This window comes from Micromys minutus, assembly GCF_963924665.1.
Source record: "Micromys minutus genome assembly, chromosome: 4".
Taxonomy (NCBI): Eukaryota; Metazoa; Chordata; class Mammalia; order Rodentia; family Muridae; genus Micromys; species Micromys minutus.
The window spans coordinates 83418164-83439057 of NC_137973.1; the positions used below are offsets into that span (position 1 = coordinate 83418164).

General features: G+C 44.3%; 1 protein-coding gene across 1 annotated transcript in view; it reads left to right on the top strand.

The window, feature by feature from the left end:
• The window catches only part of PIGK (phosphatidylinositol glycan anchor biosynthesis class K), a 79454-nt gene that overhangs the window by 24017 nt on the left and 34543 nt on the right, over positions 1 to 20894 (top strand). Inside the window, exons 4-9 of the mRNA XM_080915143.1 lie at positions 3731 to 3866; positions 5565 to 5676; positions 7144 to 7240; positions 9048 to 9165; positions 9302 to 9412; positions 12149 to 12321. Coding sequence (XP_080771269.1) covers positions 3731 to 3866; positions 5565 to 5676; positions 7144 to 7240; positions 9048 to 9165; positions 9302 to 9412; positions 12149 to 12321 — 747 coding nt within the window. The remainder of the gene's footprint in view (positions 1 to 3730; positions 3867 to 5564; positions 5677 to 7143; positions 7241 to 9047; positions 9166 to 9301; positions 9413 to 12148; positions 12322 to 20894) is intronic.

The window sequence follows — 20894 nt, forward strand, 5'->3', positions numbered from 1 at the left end:
TCCTGACCTCCTGACCCTCCTGACCTCCTGACCCTCCTGACCCTCCTGACCCTCCTGCTGCCATCTCCCAAGTGCTAGAATTGCAGGTGTGTCTTAGATTTGAGAATATTTTTTAAAAACCTATGGATAGTTTCATTTAGACTTTCAAGAGCCTTCTTTATTTTCATTATGTGTCATGAATATTAACAGTCACAACATGTTCCTGCATTTAACTCATCATCTTGGTCAATTAAGTTATCAATATAAGGTGAAACACGTATTAAAATCTTTTTAAATTAAGTTAATAGAGTTTCAGGCTATCACAGAGCTGTTCGCCTTAACAGAACCAGTGATTACTGTCAAACTCCACTGGCCCAGGGCGCGGCACTTCCCACTCAGTGCTGTAGCTTTGCTGCCTCTGGTGGAGGTGACAGTACAGATTTCAGAGGAGTATACAGCGGTGGTGAGCTCCTCGTTTTAGTGCAGTTGATAAAAGCTTGTGTGGTGACTTGGTTGTGCATGAGCCTGTAACAAAGCTGCTCTGTTCTCATGATGACATGTTTGCTGTCCTTGTGCTATAGATGACTTCCTGTCCGCAGTGTGAACTTTTTCTTTCAGGGGTCTCTTGTAGTTGAGGTTGCTCACTAACTTGAGATGTAGCTGAGGCTGGCGCTGGTCTCCTGATCCTCCTGCCGCTACCTCCCATCGCTGCTGTGCTGGGCTTTGCATTTGTACTTCTAACACTGTTACAAAATGACTGGCATTGTACCATCTAGGAAGGCAAGTGACTCAGAATGCCCTATGTTGTCAGCGAGTTTGCTGGGTTAGTGCCGTGTTATATTGGTGGTAAGACTTCAGAGTTTGGAGATAAGATAGAAGAGAAGAGATAACGTAAAAATAGCTACGTTGAGTTGGGGCTGTGGGTGCCTGGCCTTTGTTGGTCCAGCTTCCTTACACAGCTGCAGCAGGGCGTCTGAGCATGTGGGAACACGCAGCACCTCAGAGGCAGAGAGGAGGGTCAGGGCCCCTGAGCTCCCTCCAGCTGCTCTTCCAGCTTTGCGTGCTGTTAGATTGTCTTCAAGGAAGTATTATTTGGTTGTAGCATGCCCATGGAATACAAAACAATTTTAAGGAAAAAATTTAAAATGTTTGAACAGTACCAATTATTTGTTTTATTCAGTGAAAGCATTTTAATAAGGCAATGCCAGTTTATTATTAATAAAATTGTATGTCTTGAAATTTCAAATTCATATTCTAGACTTTAAGAGATCCATCTATTTTAAAGTATCATTTATGCCCATTGGATACTGGTTGCATTTGGGCTGAGGAACAGACACTTACCCCGCAGGATGCTCTGGGTCCCAGTGTTAGCCAGGACAAGAGTTGGGAAAGTGTTTATTTAGGTCATCATGGCACCATACACATTTGTATAAAGTTGGTTTTCTTCTTTTTTAAAAAGGATATTTGAAAATTCATCTGTATGGTAATCATGGTCAGTAAAAATGTCTACCAGCTCCAGTCAGGGTGGCCGGTGATAAATGCGATGAGGTAAAATGTCTCAGCAGTGAGTGCGTGTGCGGCAGGTCAGCAGATGCCGTGAGGGCCCCTCCTAGTTCTGACTGAGCAGAGACCGTGGCTGTGGACACAACGGATGTCTCTGCAGATAGCCTCCAGACGGCTGACTTGCCCTGCCATTGGAGTGCTCACCGTCTCTTTACATTTTGCCCCATTACGTGTGGTTTGTTGTGTGAAGTGTTCGTTACGGCTCAGCAGAGTTAGGTGTGAGAGCTGTGTCATCACATGAGGCAACCGAGGCTCCCACACTGCAAGATGCCTCCTCCTGCAGCTCGCAGTTCTGTACTCATCAGTAAGACAGGACCTTGCTGTTTACAGAAGCTGGCCTTCAGTGTCAGTAGCTCTGTGTGTCTTGGACCCACAGAGGTTGATCTTATTGATCTGGTAAGTGCGGGTTTAAATCTCTGCTGTGATGCTAGACTGGCCTAAGAGAAGACACTGAAAGGAGTCAGTAAGTGCCCTGTGACTGTCACAGCTGTCACTCAGGGGTCTGATGGGCAGAACTTACCTAAATACACAATTGGTTGTCTTGAACAGCAGGCACTGAGGACTGTCGGTTATATAATGTACATTATAATTGTGTGGAGAGACTGTATCATCAAGTTATGATTGGTAGAACAGTTGTCACAAGAGAGAAACATTAAAGGTGGACCCAGACTAAACCCTTCCGGCGCAGGCCAGCAGGTGTTTGCTTTCGCAGAGCCGTGCCACCCTCACACTTCAAATGGGAGGGAGGTTTTCCATCTTTAGTCTGTCATTAGGATTGTAAGCCCGTTCGTGTGTGCATGTGTGTGCGTGTGTGTGTTTATACTAAAGTTTAAATATCTGGCCCAAAGAGAAATTTGTATTTCATCAGAAAGTCAGTTTTAAACATTTTCTGAGCTCTAAACAGTGAATTAGAATGTGTTATACTTTGAAATCTTTGTAATCTATTGTTTTTCAACTTGTTACTCATGTATATTATTACTAGTAAAATTATTTTTACTATGTTTAATCAAGGGTCATAGTACTTACTCTGAGGCTCAACATTATCTTTGAGAAATACATGGATTAATATACTGTGTTTGATATATTATATCAAAAGCGGCTTGGACTGCTTCCGGGATAGAGATCTTCCCAGACAATCACAGTATTTCAGGCTTGAACTTTAATGTATTTGGAACCTATGTAGCAGAACATTTTCTTCCTGCTGTCTCTGCTAAGTTAATTACGTATACTACCATGTTGGTTTCCCCTGTGCTGAGGAGCCTAAGTATATGTAGAGTAGAGAAGTCTTCTGACTCGTGGTACCAAGTTTCTGTGGTGAGATCAATTTCCTCTTCAGGTTTTCAAAAATGAAAATACTTGACTCATTTAAATTATTAAGTGTCAACTATATTCCAGGCCCGAGTGTGGTGGTAACCAGGATGGGTATAGTTGAGTCCTCCATCAGCCTGAATCCTCACGGAAGGGCGACAGGGTATGATGTGGATTTCGGATGCATTCTTGTCCTGGAGCAGTAAAGCAGGCCATGAGATACTTTGCCTTATTGAGGACCTGAATTGTTTGAAGTCTGACTCGTCAGTGGCTTGGAAAAAGCAGAAAGAGCAAAAAGGCCAGTGAAGACAAGCGTTCAGAATATGAGTGGTAGGGCTCGGAACAGTAGACATAAACAGCCCTCACTGTAACCACAGGCAGGCTTCATAAGTGAGCAACGGTTGTGGCTAGCGTTCCTGAGGGGTGTGGCTGGTGTGGTGTAGTTTGAGTTGGCTCCATGCCTGGCTGCACTGCTTTCACAGGTTCACAGACTGCAGATTTCATGCTTACATGTCTGAAAGTTAAATTCTTTGCAAGATCATCGTTTAGTGTGGAGCCTTCTACTTCTGAGGATGTTAGATATTCTGAAAAGTTAAAATGTCTTGTCTGCTGTAGCTCCTTTAGCTTCCCTTTGTTACGAGGAAGATGTTTACTTACACCAAGTTCTGTGGGTAATGTAAGAATGCCTGTTCTCTGCTTTGAGCTTACACAACTCATGTATATGATAACATGGGAGTTAGGCAAGGCTCTGACTGCCTCAGTGAAAACTCAGTTATTTTTAATGAGGAAAAGCTTGAATAGAATTTCTACTTCTTACACATGTATCTGTTGAACTTTGAGCTTTATGTAAAGATTCCTTTTCTGCAATTCTCTTTGCTAGTCACATCGTCCTGATGCTTGCTGACGACATGGCGTGCAATGCTCGGAACCCCAAGCCAGCCACAGTGTTCAGCCACAAGAACATGGAGCTCAATGTGTATGGAGACGATGTGGAGGTGGACTACAGAAGCTATGAGGTTTGTCCTCTCTCAAGATTTTCAAGTGTGGCAGCCATCTTTAAACTCCAGCTAGTTGTGGAGCTCCTGTGGGGTCTAATCAGCTTTGGAGTTCACAACTCTTAATGCATAGAGTTGACCAGGACAGTTGTGTTGACTGCTTTAACAGGAAAGGTTGGGTTTTCATACTCAATCTATAGTCTCAGCGTCGGTATTTTTATTTGGCACTTGGTCGTGGATAAACCCCATGGCTAACAAGGACTCCTCCTCTACTGAGTGGTGGACCCTGCCCAGTCTGTGTGCTATGGGCCTCTGCGCCCTGGGATAGTTATGAACAGAACAGAGCGTAACATTGCCATCCTACTGAAGCTCACAGTGAGACTCTTATGAGACTCTTCTCTTGGTGGTTCTCAGGCGTTACTTTGTAGATGACAGGCTGTGCTTCAGGATAAAGGTTAGGCTCACCTGTCTGACATGAGACCACCTTAAATACGCTCCCACTGTTACCTAGTCACCCAGTTAAAAGTAACATGCGCTCTACGAGTGGCATTCTGCAATATCTTCTTCCTTAGAAACCTGGTTTTTAAGTTCAAGCCTGTTTGGATTTGAAGCCGTCTTAGACACTGCTTCCTTTTCACCGAGCCCCCGAGAGGAGGAGGCTGTCACATCAGAGCACGCCTGTCCCAGGCTGTGAGCCCCGTTAAGGACTGGTCCTGTGTCTGTGCCACACTCAGGTTACAGCTGCAGATTGATGGGAATGAATGCTCAACTTCTTATGTGGTCATCTGAAAGTGGAAAAACATTCCCTACCTTGTTAGCCAATAAGAAATCGTATTAAAACCCTCAGAATTTTGCTGGGTTCTGAACAGCTTATGCACATGCGTTTATGCATGTAAACAGCTTGTGCACATATGTTCATACATGTTTCCCACTTATGGTCTAGAGAAATAAACACGTTGAAAAAGCTGAATGATATTTTGCTTTTTAAATTGAATTATAAATTATGGATGATATATGACTCAACCGTTTACTTTAAATTAGTATTTTTTTCCCTACTGCTTTAAACACGCCTTCGAAGAATCCCAGATGCCTAGAAATTTCAAATTGGGAAGATCTGATAAAATGTGTTTTATAAGATGAAGATAATCTGATAGAAATCTGAGCGACACAATGCATCCAAATTTAAAGATAGATAATGTGGCAGTGGTGTTGGTGGCAGCATGCCACGTCCTGTTGTGTGGCCAGCCTCTCATTGACTGAGTAGTTACTGACAAGTGTTTGTATTTTGTGTCCTCCCAAAGAATTGCTAGTATAAACAATCCGTAAACTTTGGGGTCAATTTCTAACACATAGTATTTAAAGTTCTAAGTTGAATTAAATTAGTTTGCTCCAGCACAGGTCTTCCTTGTTAGTTTTAGTTCTAAGGTATTCTGTCCATTGTGCCCTGCCGTACAGCCCAGTCTGGCCTTGAGGTTCCTTCCTTTGCCTCCGTCCCCCCCACCCCCTATGCTGGTCACAGGCACACGCCCCGCACCGGGCTGAGGCCTGCAGAGGTGCGTGCTTAGCTTGAGTAATCTAGTTTTTGCACTATAATTTGTTTTCAGTTTTACTTTCAATTTACACTGAATAATATATAGATTGGAGGAATATTTTGGATATCTTCAGGTTCAATTTCATCTGAGTGTTCTTTTTTTTAAAAGAGAATAATTTTTTTTTTAGGTAACCGTGGAAAACTTTTTACGGGTATTAACCGGGAGGGTTCCACCCAGCACCCCTCGTTCAAAGCGTCTTCTTTCCGATGACAGAAGCAATATCCTCATTTATATGACAGGTATTTCAGAGTTTGAAGAGTTTTTAGTGGAGTACATTGAAACATGATTAAATGGAACCTGGTGAACAAATGCTAAAGTAAAGACTGACCTTTGGTTAAAGTAGTGTGCCGTGCCGTGCAGTGGCCTGAATGTCTTTGTTTTGGTCTGGGGTGGGTCTGTGAGGCGCTATGTTGAGCATATTTCCTGGATGGTACAATTTGTAGGTTAGTTTCAGTTAATGTAGTAAACTACAGGATTTGCATATTTTACATTTTTCTCTTGGTTTGTTGCCATTCTTTGAAAATAACTGCGGACATGAAGGACATCCCGGCAGTTCTAATACAGACTGCAACCCAGTGGAATAGCTGATAATTGCAGTAATAACATAAGAGCCGATACTTTTGAGGCTTTCTGTACACCATGGACTGTCTTAAATTACGCCTCTGCCAATGCGTTTCATCCTTAGGCAGCCTCGGGAGGTTGGTGTTGATATCCAGAGCCGCCATGTACGGTCATGCAGGCCTTACAGCGCGCACAGCACTTGCCTGGGGTTAAGTGGTAGCTGACGTCTAGTGTGTTTTGACTAACTTGTGCTGCAGGGTGTCTCATGAGGCGTAGTCACCAACCACTCGTATGTCACTAGACCAGGCTTTTCCCTCCTCCATGGCTTATCTGCACACGGGCTGTGTGAGCCGGCACTGCTCTCTCTGTGTGGCTGAGGAGGAGGAGGCAGAGATTAAGTTATTCACCCAAAGTAGCTCAGCCTGTGCATGGCGCAGCTGGGGCCCAGTCCAGACACCAGCTGTTTCATATCCACGCCCTGCCTGCTAGTGGACTGTGCTCTGTGGTCAGGGCACACACACGTCCTAGTGATAGTGGCAGAATACACTGAGTGAAGGGCGCCAGGAACTAGTCAGGGTTTTAGCTTCTTTGTAGTAGAATTAATTTCAGACATACTACTGGGGCCAGTGGATTTATGCAATTGAATGATAGAAAACCTCTTAAGGAAATTAAATGTACTGTTCTTATGCATTCTATTTTAAATTGGTATGGAAAATTAAATTTGTTTTCTAGCCCATATAATACTTTGGTAAGGAAGTATTATTAAAGCAACACAGCAGGTATTCTTAGTGTGTGTATCTGGATGCACTTGTACTGTATGTGGGTCTGTGTGCATTAGAGGATATGTCAGTGTCTGTACTGTATGTGGGTCTGTGTGCATTAGAGGATATGTCAGTGTGTGTACTGTATGTGGGTCTGTGTGCATTAGAGGATATGTCAGTGTCTGTACTGTATGTGGGTCTGTGTGCATTAGAGGATATGTCAGTGTCTGTACTGTATGTGGGTCTGTGTGCATTAGGGAATATGTCAGCATTTGTACTGTATGTGGGTCTGTGTGCATTAGAGGATATGTCAGTGTGTGTACTGTATGTGGGTCTGTGTGCATTAGGGAATATGTCACTATTGTCTTTTTGGCTTTCTATAAGGTCACGGAGGAAATGGTTTCTTGAAATTCCAAGATTCTGAAGAAATCACTAACATAGAACTTGCAGATGCTTTTGAGCAGATGTGGCAGAAAAGACGGTAATTAGCAAGTAACTCTTCACTTCATCTTTTAACTTCTCCCCTTTTTTTTTTCCTGCAGTGTCAGGGCAGAACCAGGGCTATGTACACAGGACAGGTGCTCTACCCTGGGCTACATACTCAGTCCCAAATGACCTCTTTTTCCTAGATAAACTAAAATCAAAATTTCTTGTGGGAGGTGTGTAGTTTTTTTAATATGATTTTAACTTGTCCTAATCATTTCTCCTACCATCTGAATTTTATATTTGTTATTTCACTGAACAGAGTTTTGTGAAAGAAAAATTCAGTTATTATTTAGCATGAATGATGACTTGAAACATTTTTTCATGTATTTAGTGTTGTGTGCATGTATGCACTTGCATGCTCATATGTGTGCACACTTGTGTGTGTATGTGTTTGTACATGCATAGTGTACTGTGCATGTGGAGGTCAGAGGAGAGCTTGTGGAGTTGGTTGTATTCTTCCACCATGTGGTCATGAGACACTGAACTTAGGTTGTAAGTCTTGGTCACAAGTCTTTTAAGAGCCCATGTCATGTAGTGGCCATCGTCACTTTCCATGTGTTTGTGTTTGAAAGAGAGACTCACTGTGTAACACAGGCTGCCCTTCAACTCAGGATATCCCTGCTCAGCTTCCTGAGCAGCTGTTAGAGCTGTGTGCCACTAAATTAGTTTATTGCGTTAGAATTCAGCATCATTCAGAGTTTCAGAGTAGAAGGAAAATGTGGCCAGATTCTTTGCCAGAATACAGATGGAACATCTCCAGTCCTTCTCCTAGTGTCCTCGGTGGCCTGACGAACGCAGACTTTCCTGCCCACTAGGGTCTGCCTGCAGCGCTGTGGGCCTTCTCTAGCCAACAGCTCCAGACTCATGCTCCCTGTCACAGTCAGGAGCGGCACAGCGCAGTAATGACCCCACCTCTCAGTGCAAGGATACAGAAACACGGCAAGCATCTTCGGGGACTGCAGTTCTGGAAGGGCCGTCCACCTTTGTAAGGAAGGCACAGTGATTGCACTGATTCTCTTGTTAGTGGCAGAAGCTTGTGGTTGGCTTGGAGGTGAAGAAGTGGAGACAGGAAGCCAGAGCTCACCCTAAGGCTCGTTTGTTAGAACATATGGTTCCCAGTTGTATTGAGGGGCTGTGGAACCCTTGGGGCTGTGGCTGATCTAATAGAAGCAGCACTTTGGGGTGGACTGTGAGAGTAATGGCAGAATTTTGATCTCGCCAGAGCTTTCATGTTTTGAGCCACAGAAGTGTGACTGTCACAAGCTCCTGCCACCATGGATGGAGTGGTCAGGCCCTGCCTTCCCCTCTGATGGACTGTGGGACACTCTAAGTTGTTCCTGACGACAGCAGTGGCTTGGACACCATGCCCGCCTGCCCCGTGTGTCCCAGTGTGTGTGAGCTGCTCTTACCTCACTCGTGTGATTGTGTGTCTTTCCGTCCAGCTGTACCTCACTTTGCTTGAGTGTGCTGTGTTCGTGCTCACATATGAAATGTGTGCACCATGCATGTATACACACATACATGCTCATGAGTTACAGCTCTGCATGCGTGTGTGAAATTTCCATGAAAAACTGTGTGCGAGGTGGTTCTTGTGTGTCTGTCTCAGTTCTGAGTCATGTGGCAAAGAGCAGAAGGAAAACAGATGGCCGCTGCTGCTTGGGAGGCGACCCCTGCTCCCTTTGCAATGTCGTCATGTGTAGGACTTGTCTTTCAGCCTTTAGAATGAGATGGCTCAGACTTAGACTTGTGCGTTACTGGAGACGTGTTAGCTCAGTTACCAGCACGATCCACCTCTCTTTCAGCTACAACGAGCTGCTGTTCATTATTGACACTTGCCAGGGCGCGTCCATGTACGAGCGGTTTTACTCCCCGAACATCATGGCCTTGGCTAGTAGCCAGGTGGGAGAGGATTCACTGTCGGTACGTGTTCTCTCGAACCACTTGATATGTTTTATGAACATGTGTGCTAATCTTAGACATTGAAAACAGGACACTTGTGTGTTAAGCCACTTCTTCAGATGATCGTATTGACGCTGACTCTGCTCCATGTTCACAGCATCAGCCAGACCCCGCGATTGGAGTCCATCTTATGGACAGGTACACGTTTTATGTCTTGGAATTTTTGGAAGAGATTAATCCAGCTAGCCAAAGTAGCATGAATGACCTCGTAAGTATCTACTGACTTGATTACAGCACATGGGCGTGCTGACGGTAACGGGGTGCGTGAGGTCTGTTCTTCCCAGGAGCCATGGATGCTGTCTTAGCATCATGGTGTGGCCTTTTAAACTGTTCTGAATTCACCTTTTTATTAATATCTTCTTTGGAAAACAACCTTCAAAGTCATGCTTACCTGTTTATGTGGTGTGTGAGTGTGCATGTGTACCGTATGAAGTGTAGCATGTAAGCCCAGAGGACAACTGCAGGAGTCAGTAGGTTGTGTCCTTCTGCCCTGTGGATTTTGGGGGTGGGACTCAGGTTGTCAGGTTTGGTGGTGTGTCCCTGTACCTGCTGGGCCATCTTGTCTCCCAGAGTGTCCTTCAGCACGCAGGGCCACAAGCTTCAGCTGTCAACCTGACTGGCACCTCACATGCTCATTCCTGTGCCTACTAGGTATATTTTAAAAATGATCACTTTATGTTTTGCAGTTCTGCCATTCTGAGTGGGTTAAATCAGGCAGCACTCTTCCAGGAAAGCCACTTAAGTTTTTTTTTGGGATGTATTTTACCTTTCCAGAGCTTCCATAGAACTTAATTTTTCCTTTGTGACATTTACCACTGTCTTTTGTTGATTGCAGGCATTGAGTGAAGTCTTTGTCATTTAATGTGAAGCTCTTGGAAGAGTCTTTACCTTACGTAGTTTTTGTGGCCTATAATTTCTTGATGTAACTTGAATTTAATTAAAATTTCCCGTCTTTCCTGTGTTGATTGTGCCATTCCCACCACAGCAGCATGAGGTTGCTGTTGAGTTGGCCCAGTGAGAAGCTGCGGCCGGTGGTCACGTGATGACGTCACTCTTGGCGTCTGCTTACACCAGGTTGCCATCCTCACACACTGGTCCAGTCCCTCTGCTGTTCCCTCTCCATGCCCTGTGCTGCTGCACTGTGCCTGGCTCAGCGTGGGTTTTGATGTTGAGTCAGTGTAGACACTGCTGTGCCTGACACATGGGGTGACACTGTGTGCTTTCCTGGGTGACTGGGCAGATAGATGGCTCTGTCCTTACCTTTCACCTCAGCAGCTCTGCCCTGGCCTCCAACTGAGCACAACAGTTTTGAGTGGGTTTTTGGTATGGAAGGAGTCCTGGCAGATTCCGAGAGCTCCTGCTGTTGGCTGCCAAGTGTGGTAGGAGTACTCGCTAACAGCAATTTGAAGATTCTGTTTTTTGATGCCTATTAACTCCTGATAGGGATTTGAATACTAAAACAAACTTTTTAAATGCTAATTTCATTTTTAAATAGAAAAAGACACCATTCTATTTTTCTCCCTTATGAAAACATGCTTTTCCCTTAGACCCTCTGCCTTACAGAACTGGAGAGGGATGAAAAGGGTCCCATAGGAATGTGACAGACATTTACTTGGAGCCTAAATAAAATGCATCACCTGGTTCACAGTGCTTTGTTTTACAAGTTGATTCTCAGTGTTTGGAATGAATGGCATGCTACCTCAAAAGTTTAAAATATGTATTGGTTTTTGATGTCTAATAAATTTAAAAATACTTTTCCCACTGAAATTTCATTAGAAGTAACTTTTAATTGATTATAGTATATATTATATACATATACTCTATCAATCATCTATCATGTATCTATCATATAATCCATCCATCTGTCTATCTGTCTGTCCATCCGTCCATTCACGCACCCACCCACCCACCCATCCATCCATCCATCTACATGCCTTACTAATATCTTACCTTGGTATCTTGCTTGCATTTGAAAATTCATTGATGATTATTTTAATGTCTTTCAATAAGAATAGTTTGTAAGTGCCAGACATGGTGGCACACAATCCCAAGACTAATGAGATGGAGGCAGGTGGATCTCTGTGAGTTTGAAATCAGCTTGGTTTACAGAGTGGATTCCAGGACAGCCAGGGCAATGTAGAGAGATCCTGTTTAAAGACCACCCCTTCCTCCCAAAAAGGAACACAAAGATTGATCTGTAACATGAATTTGGTATGCCTCTAAGTCATAATCATACTTGTCTTCTATTGGCTAGAGATGCAGAGTAAAGTTTGCTGAAAGGGATTGTGGTCTTAGGACTGTTGGGTCTATAGGAGCAATGTTAGAAGAGCTGGACACCCCAAAAGTGCACTGTGCACTGGTGATGGTTGTTACCAGTTTACAAAGTCTGTACCTCAGACTCTTTAGGTGGGGACTGTGTGAACTTCAGTGAACACTCCTGCTTTTTAGTGAGGGAGAATCTTCTGTCCTTGGGAATTCACTAGTGTCCAGTGTCACAGATTTTACTCTGACTTCTGTGAGTGCAGAAGTCATGGTTTTCATCTGCATGTCTTGGAGGTAACTTTGGTTCATTTCCACTGTGGTTAAAGTGGTTAAATGAAGTTAGTTGGCATATAATGTGGCACAGTTTCATAGGAACAGCATGAGGTATGGTGTAGGCGGTAATACTTTACCTTCCTGGAGTCCCGCTGGGCTTTTTTACATATTGGACTACTGTGGCACATTTTACTTAACTGTCATGTTAGAGTCAAACCCAATGACAGTTGTCTGGCCAGGTTCCTTTATCATTCTTCTCACGTCTTCCTTAGAATGTCCCTTACAACAGAGGAACAAAATGCTAGTCTTTAGGACCAGTACCTCATCTTTAAAATACACTATAGTCTAATGCATTGTTTTACTGGATTTAAGGGTGCATATATATTTGTGTCATTGTTATTATTTTCAGTTTCAAGTATGTCCCAAAAGTCTCTGTGTGTCTACCCCTGGACATCGCACTGACCTTTTCCAGCGAGACCCTAAACATGTCCTGATAACTGATTTCTTCGGAAGCGTGCGCAAGGTGGAGATCACGACAGAAATGATGAGCTTGCAGTGGGATTCACAGGCCTCGGGCAGCAGGTATCTTTGTAGTTTTTGTATTATTAGATTTTTTAGAGACTGTTCTAAGGGCTGAGGGTGGTGTTTGTAAGACGTTTTGTTTCCACAGTCTTCACACGCCGCATGCTTTTCAGGCAGAAGCTGTCCCTGTGGCTGGGAGCTGCGGTCACGACTGGATTTTGATGTTTTCTACAATACAGTATTGGTCATACTGCAGTTTGAGATGTACCAGGGAGTCTTGAGCTCCACAACACTCTGCCATTCAACTGTTTTGCCCTTGGGACTTTTAGTCATTGGCTAGGGGTGATGGGACAGGGGCACAAGCCAGAGGTCGCTGCGTAGAGCCCCGGGGTATTTGTGAGAGAGGCTGAGGGAAATTGGCTGATGTTGGGGGTTTGAAATATTTATAATGCTCAGTTTTTCAGTCATTATTTTTGAAAGGAAAAATGCCTCGTTGAGATTAAGTAATGCTTTAGTTAACAGAAACTTTTGTGGGAACTACAGCGATGCGTTTTTCTAGCACTTAGTTCTAGCCCGACTGAGCATGGGACGTCTCTGGATTTATAATTGCAGCACTGAATTAATAGAAATAGATTAAAGTGCCAGGAAAGACGTTTCCTGTGAAGAGTTAGCCTATATCTCACTTCTTGTTTTAGAATTCAAATTATTTTATTTTTTCTTTTCCAATTTCTTATGGCTGTTGCCCTTGAAACTGTGGAGGCAGCAGATAAGGGAATAGAAATAACAGCGTCTCCCCTTTTTAAAATCGCACCTTTACATCCCTTTATATCCCAGGCTGTCTCTTGTGTATTCTTCTGCCTCGGCTGCCTTGTCTGGCTGGCCTCAGTGGAAAAGGATGTGCCTGGCCTCATACAGACTTGATGTTCAAGGTTGGGGGGATATCCAGGGAGGCCCCCACCCACTCAGCAGAAGGGGAAGTAGGCGGGGAAGATTGTGGGAGGGGGTCACTGGCAGGGGACCATGAGCAGGCTATAAAGTAAATATGTGAAAAAATAGAAAAGAAGAAAAGAGAAAAACCACAGTAGCTTTAAAATTACCTATGAACACCTGCTAAACTATACGTTAGTACTTTAATAAACTGTACTATAAATTCAGTACACTTAGCCTTACATCTCCTACAGATTAGTTTTATAACTTCCCTTGACCTCAAGCCTTAAAGGCGTTTACTCTCTTAAGCTGCCTGAACCCTTAGAGACAGGCATTGCCAGGTTTCCGTTCTGTGTGCTGTAAGGAGGCCGAGGACGGCAGCGACAGTGTCTGCTCTGGAAGAGTGGGTTTGTTTGAAACCAAAATTCTTAGTGCTGACAGTTGTCTCAGTTTGTATTTGAGAATAGAATTAAGTTTTACAGCTGCATACCAATGTCTGTTGTCTTAGAGCGCCCTCTAGTGTTTGCAGATAACTTTTGTTAGGATATTGCCACTTACCCGGTGCTGTTCTGACTGGTGTCAGCAGGGGGCAGTAGTGTTGTGCGCCTGTGTCACTTAGACTGCACCCAAGAATTAGATATCCTTCATTCAGTTATCATCAGAACTTCGTCTCTATCTTGCCCTAGGAGCTTTTACCTGTGTGAACAGGCATTATCTCATGTGTGCAGGCACTGTTCACACGCAGACATGAGGGACGGTTTATATAGAGAAAAGTTAATTCACACAAAAGTAAATATTATAAAAACACGTTTGTGGAGGTAATTTTGGGTTACACTGTTATTTATTGTTTCAGATCTTAGACCAGCAGTATTTAATACCATGTTATTAAAAATACTAGTTACATTAAAAACCATTCTCACGCAATGGAAACAATGAGGGTATATCGGATCAGATTGGCAATTTTATATTTTTGTGCAGTAACTTAGCACTTAGTGTCTTAATTATAGAGAATGAAATCGTCCGTATGTAACACTAACCGAAGCAGCTGTAAGAAACAGAATTCTCATGTGTTTTCTGGAACTTAGACATGCTGAGGTGACATCATGGAGCCCGGTGAGCGGAAGAATACAGACGTGGTTCTTTCCCCCAGACAGAGTTGTGCTTTGTCTCTAGTGCTATTATTTTATGTGTGTGTTGTCCTTAGCTATGTTTTTCATTAAAAAGCTACATTGTAGTTGACCAGTGGTGGCCCGTTCTATTTACCCCAACACTCAGGAGGCAGAGGCAGGTGGATTTCTGAGTTTAAGGCCAACTTGGTCTTCAGAGTTGGTTCCAGGACAGCCAGGGCACTGCAGAAACACCCTGTTTCAGAAAAACAAAAACAAACAAAACAACAAAAAGATACATCGTGTGAAACCTTCAAGGATTAAAGATATTTTTAAACAAAGGATAATTTGCTTTAATAGAATGCCTTTTAATGTACATTTCAGGACTCCGACATATATTTGAGTCACCATTTCAGTCTGTCACTCTAAGGACTTTATGACTGATTTCTCACCAGTAGATGTTGACGCCGTTTCCTGGGCCCAGGGTTTGCCTTCTGTAGACCAACATGCACATGGAGCACGGGTTGTGACGTTCTGTGACTGTGGCTCTGTCCCTTGTGAGGCATCTGTGCATTAGTGTTGACGTCTCGGCAGCACCAATGCCTCAGAAGTAGACTTCGGCTGCTTATCCTACAGATTGTTCCTTTACTAACTGAGGCCATTTCTCCCCACCGAGGATTTTGGAAATGATTTAGAAAACAATGCTGTGAGTACTTGCACACAAATGTTCAGAGTTCTTCTAATATGACTAGATATCTGAGTGTGGAAGTGCAGGCTTACCTTCTTAAGAACCTTGAGAGCTGTGTCCAAAGTGACCGCACCTTTGTAGTGCCACAGGTGCTCACTCACAGTGTCTCTAGGAATTCTGGGAAGTAAGAGCTCATGACAACTTTAATGTGCATACTTAATAATGAAAGATGCTGCACGTGATTTTATCTACTGGTCACCCATACACGGAAAGGAGCTTTTGAAGTCTTTTGCTCATTTTCAGAATATTGATTTGCTTCCTCATTAAATGATGTCAGGTCTCTGCATGTTCCGATACAAGTTCCTTTTCAGATACATGAATCCCAAATTGTTTCTTCAGCCTTGGTTTCCCTTCCATTTTAGAGGCTTGCTCTTGGTTGGTTGATCAGTTTTCTCTGTTTAGTGTCCTCTGGGATTCATTCTTTGCCTTAACCTGAAGTCTCAGAGGCTTCCAGAAGTTTATAGTTTCAGATTTCATGGTTGAACTTCCAGTTAATTATGACATGAGGTCGTGGTTGAAGTTTATTTTGCCCAAGTCAGCTCGTCAATTTCCTAAAGGAAGCCCACTGGGATTTCAATTTCAATTGGCTTGACTTTATTAGTTTGGGAGAATGGCAGCATTGGGTTGTATAGTCTGCTCACACATCCCAGCAGTTATTTGAACAGTTATCTTTGATGTGTTGGTTTATAATTTATTTTTGTTTATGATCCCTTGTTTGGGGATTGTACTGACTCTGCTGATGCTATCTATTACAAACCAAAGCCCATCAGAAACTCCAGCCGATGCCTCCTGAACAGACACTGACAGCTCGATTTCAGTGCGTATGAAAGGACTGTGCAAGTGTGTGTAAGTCACCACAAGCATTCCAGCGACTGTGTCTTTACTTGAATTAAGTCGGAAGTTAGGGCGTGTATTTCATGAGACATCTGAGTACTGGCCCGTGATGAGAGTGTAAGGCATGGACTCTAACTGCTGTAGCTACTCTGCACAGACATGCTGTATCAATCCAAGTCTCAGTAACGGGAGGGAAAGCTCTAACCCCTGCTAAAAATAAGTAAAGTTGATTGTGATTTTCTGTTTAGTGTGCACACTATAACTCATATTCCCTACAGTACAGAAGAAGACCTGAATAGATCTTGCATAGCTTTACTATGAAAGCGTTTCTTTCTTTATATTTTTAAAAAAACTAGCCATAGTCAAACCTCGACACTCCAGGAATTGGTTATAATGACTGAGAGCCCTTTTACCTCAGATAGGAAAACAGCCGGCTCTCCTGGCTTTGGCGTTCGTTTCCAGTTTCATGAGAAGGAGACATTTTCCGGGAGAGGGCCGTGTGGTACTGTGAAGGAGCTCAGTACCTCCCTGTCTCCAGAGCACAGCGTTGCCTAGTGAGGTGGAAAGGCCTTGCGTCAGTGCGAGGGGTCAGCTGGCTTGTCACTGGGTCGCCGCTTGCTGACCCAGAGACATGTCTAGTAAAAATGGACTTGCTTTTTACATTGTTGAATTGCCAAGAGAGTGGTTATGTAGAGACAGGCACACGCTCCATGGGAACATGCGTCTTTTCTGCCCCGCCCCCGTTCAGTGGAAGGAGCTTGGCTTCCTCCAGTACTTGGTCCTGGTAGCAGCTGGTATTAAGTATCAGTTGACATGAAGCTCAACCTCTGTCTCGTTTTTCAAGGCTTTTTGGATTTTTGTAAGAGAGAGGATCCGTGGAGGCTGCTTTCAGATGTCAGACACTGAGCTTCAGGGCTGTAATTTCCTTCTTGGTCCAGCTCAGGCTGTGTTCAAATGCACTTTATCCAGATGTGCCTCCGCGGGTTCCGAGTCCCTCACCTGCTGTTGGCATGGTTTAGAGCAGAACATATTTTGCAGGGATCTGCTGCTGTGCCCTGGACCACCCACTGCCCGACCCTACTTGCCCTTGGGGGTTGGACGTGAGGAGGTGTGGAATCAACAGCACAGACGCTGGAGCCTGTGAGAAAGCAGCAGGAAGCTTCACCTGAACACTGCCAAGCTCCTTTAATACCCTCCACCTGTGTCCCATTGGTCCCAACAAATCATCTCTTCTAGGCAGCAGCTCCCGATTGGCTGGCATCATCTGCGTCAGCAATCCTTGGTCTCTCAAGCAGTCTTCAATTAGGTCCTCATGCAGAAGTTGCCTTTGTGGCTGTGTAACAACCGATTGCTAGAAATTATCTCTGAGCAGGAAGCTCTCAGAGAGCTTTGCCTAACAGTGCAGAGGGCTCCCTGGGAAAGACAGCCGAGGAGTGCGACCTTGTGTCCTGGGAAAGGGCCTGAGTGGTGTTCCCAGATGACTGAGGTGGGGCGATGACAGTGAGGTCCGGGAGCAGGGATGTGGGTCTTTGTCTGTCAGGCAGTGCGTTTTAAATGAGTGCGAATCATTTGCTGGGCAGCATAAGCAGCAACAGCTGTTACCCGCCTGCGTGTGCGTTCGAAGTTAGCCTCCACGGTAATGAAGAGTGGTACTTACTGGAAAGTCACCTACAGAACATAAAGAGCCATGTCCAGAGACACACAAGTGCCAGTACCATGTAATCTAACCTAAGTTAATTGTGCTTGTAACTTGTTTCAGGTTTCCTATATTAGTAAATGCCCACCACTATTCCAAAAACTTTGAAATCAGTGTTTTGTTTAAACCTCAGAACAACTTCAGGGTTTGAAGCCATTTTATGGGTGTCTGCCGTGAAGAGGTTGATCGTGGGAGGCACTGGCTCTCAGCTTCTACCCATTACTGCGTTCTGTGCTCCCAGGATACCTTGGTGCTTTATGAGCTCATTGTCAGGTTTCCAGACTGCTATAGGAACAAGAATAGTGGACTGAGGACGCCAGAGGCAGTGGTGGCCCCATGGGAGTCATCTTCATCGAGGCTGTAGTGATGACAATAACATGATGTTCCCTCTGTTCAGTGAAGACACAGTCAAGAGACCCACAAATCCCAGTAGACGGTGGGTGGGACTCTGGAAAGCAGTGAGGGAGCAGAGATGTCCAAAAGGTCGTAAGGCCATGCTGAGGTGAGCAGCTGCTTTGTGGTGTGTAAGATAGGGGTGTTTTTCTTCACACTGCACGGTATTGTGAAATTGGCTCTAACTAGCAGCTTTCCCTACACTGTTTATATATGTTCATGTGGTCTTTAGGATTAGTGTCCCCCACCTCTCTGTTCCCTCCTCCCAAAGGCTTCCCACCGCCAGCGTTCTGCCTCTGCGCCTTCACGGTGTGAACAGTCCACCACGCCCTCCCTTCAGCCTCTGTGTCTGCAGGTCTGCCATGTTCCCCCCTGAAAGCTCCTTCCTAGGCTCCTGCCATGTGTGCTCAGAGCTAAACTCACACAGGAAGACGTGAACCTGGAGTCACCACATAAGAGGGTCATGCAGATTTTGTCTTTCTAGACCTGAGTGACCTCACTCCATTTGCTGGAACCAAGTTCATGATATTTTCCTTACAAGACTAATAACCCATTGCATGTGTGAATCACATTTTTCTCTTTTTAAGATTTATTTTTAAGTGTGTGTGCGCGTGTGCGCAAGTTCAGAAAAGGGTAACTGGTCTCCTGGAGCTGGAGTTGCAGGTCCTTGTAAGCTACTTGACTGGATGCTGGGAACTGAACTCAGTCCCTCACTCCAGCCCGACCTTTCCTGTCGGTTCATCTACTGATGGGCATTTGGGCAGTGGTGAGAGTGCAGGTGTCTTAATGGGGGACAGCAAGTCCTTCAGGTGTGCCCATGAGCGGGACAGCTAGCAGCTGGTCATGCCGCACTTCTATTTCTGCTTTTATTTTTTTTGGGGGGGGGGAGGCTGTAGCTCGTCCCCGCATCTGTGCCAGCAGTTTGTCAGTTGCTTCCCTGATAATGGCCATTCTGACTGCTGTGAGGTGGATTCTGAAAGTTTCATCTGCATTTCCCTGATGGCTAAGGGTGTTGATCACCTTTAAAGCTGGTTCCTGCCCAGTTGCAGCTGCCCAGACATGCTGAAAATACAGCTAAGGGATGGCAGTTTCTCCATGCCTTCGAATGATATTATATATAATTTAGCTTACTATATATAAATACGCTAATTTCCTTTCTCTGGTATATATTTTGGTTTCAAGTAATTGTTTCAAGCAGTCTCATTCAAGGGGTTATACCAAATTGTGGTTTGGTTCTGTTTTTGGAATTTCTTCCTGATGTCCTTGGGTTACTCTAGATAATGTGCTTCGAGTTATTTATTGTTTTTATTGTTAGCATCTTCCATAGCACAACATCTTATAGTTGTTTTTAATTCTTAGATCAATGCTTTGGCCTTTAGTCTCCCAATAAGCTGTCACATTACACATGAATAATCTGATTTCAGCATGGCATTGTAGGAGGAAGTACTCTGAGTCAGAGATGACTTTGTGTATGGGCACTGTAAATAATTTTAGAGTGCTGTTTTTAGGAGTGCTGCAGTAGAATAGTAAAGAAGTTTTCTGAGGTCACTGTCCATTTAAGAGAGAAACACAGACACAAAAGGAAGGGATTATAAACTGATTTTGTGAGCTTCTCATGTTCCTGCTCTGTTTTCTTCATCTACTCAGAGCAGTATTTTATTCAGTTTCAGCACAGGTTGTAGCCTTGCTGTCTTGGATTCAGAATCCTTTCCCCGTAAACAGACTCAGCTTGTATCTGGGCAATGCCGTTGTCGGAGACAGTGATGTAAGGAAGAAGTGCACAGCCTTCCTGTGCAGAAATTGCTCCTTCATTCTTAGCAGGGTCTTGGAGAGGGAAAATGGAAGCGGTCACCTCTGGAGCCAGTGAGTGTCTTATAAAAAGGACGTCCTTAAGAAAGAGAGCCTCGGTTATTTGTAAGAGGAAAAGATGAGGTGTTGGGTTCTGGCCATGTGTATGTTGGAAGGAGTGGCTGCAGTTTTCTCAGTTACAAGTGCTGATTACAGAGTTTGGTGACAATTCTGTGAGGACAGAAGACATTGTGAGGAGAAGGGCGGGGACACGGCACCCTTAAGTGGTACATGTGGGGGAAAAGAATAAGGAAGGGCTTTATGAAAGCAAGGGAGTATTTAAAATCCCACCTGTGGCACATTGGATACTTTATTAAATAAGTTCATTGTGGCCACAGCAGAGGGCGCTCTTGAACTGAAAATTCTCCCTTGTAAGTTAGCTCATCCCCTCCATCCAACTCCATATAAATGGCCCCTACGAGTCCCAGAAAAGTTAATATAAATAATCCTCAAGAGAAGAAGAATCCAGCAAATGTACAAAGTTAATACAAGAGTAGAATAGAAAATTTAAATAAAACCTTTTAAAATTATATCTAATTTATATACATTTTTAATATGTGTAGACAACTTCAGCAAATAAAAGCAAAAATAGAAAGGGTGAGATGGCTTAGTCACTAAAGTACTTGTTATGCCAGCATAAGGACCTGAGTTCAACCCCAGGACCCTCACAAAGGAGCTGGGGCGGCATGGGATTGCAATCCCAGGACTGGTGAGGCAGACACAGACAGACTCTGGGGTTCACTGGCCAGCCAGCCTGATCATCGCAAGGCCCAAGCAGTGAGGGGCTGGCTCCACAGACAAGTTGTACAGGCCCTGAGGAATGAGGTCTTCAGACGTACATTCATATCATACACATGCAACTGCATGCATGTGTGCACAGAGAGAAAGAGGGAGGAGAGGGAGAGAGAGAGACTGGGGGCGGGGCGAGCAGAGGAAGGCCAGCGGGGAGCCCGGGTGTGAACAAGGTACTACAGGCGCCTGTACTTAGAACCCGAGTGGACTCCGCAAAGAAATGGACAGACAGACAAACTCACTCTGGAAGTGAAAACTAACTTACAAGATACCCAGGGGAGGTGTGTTA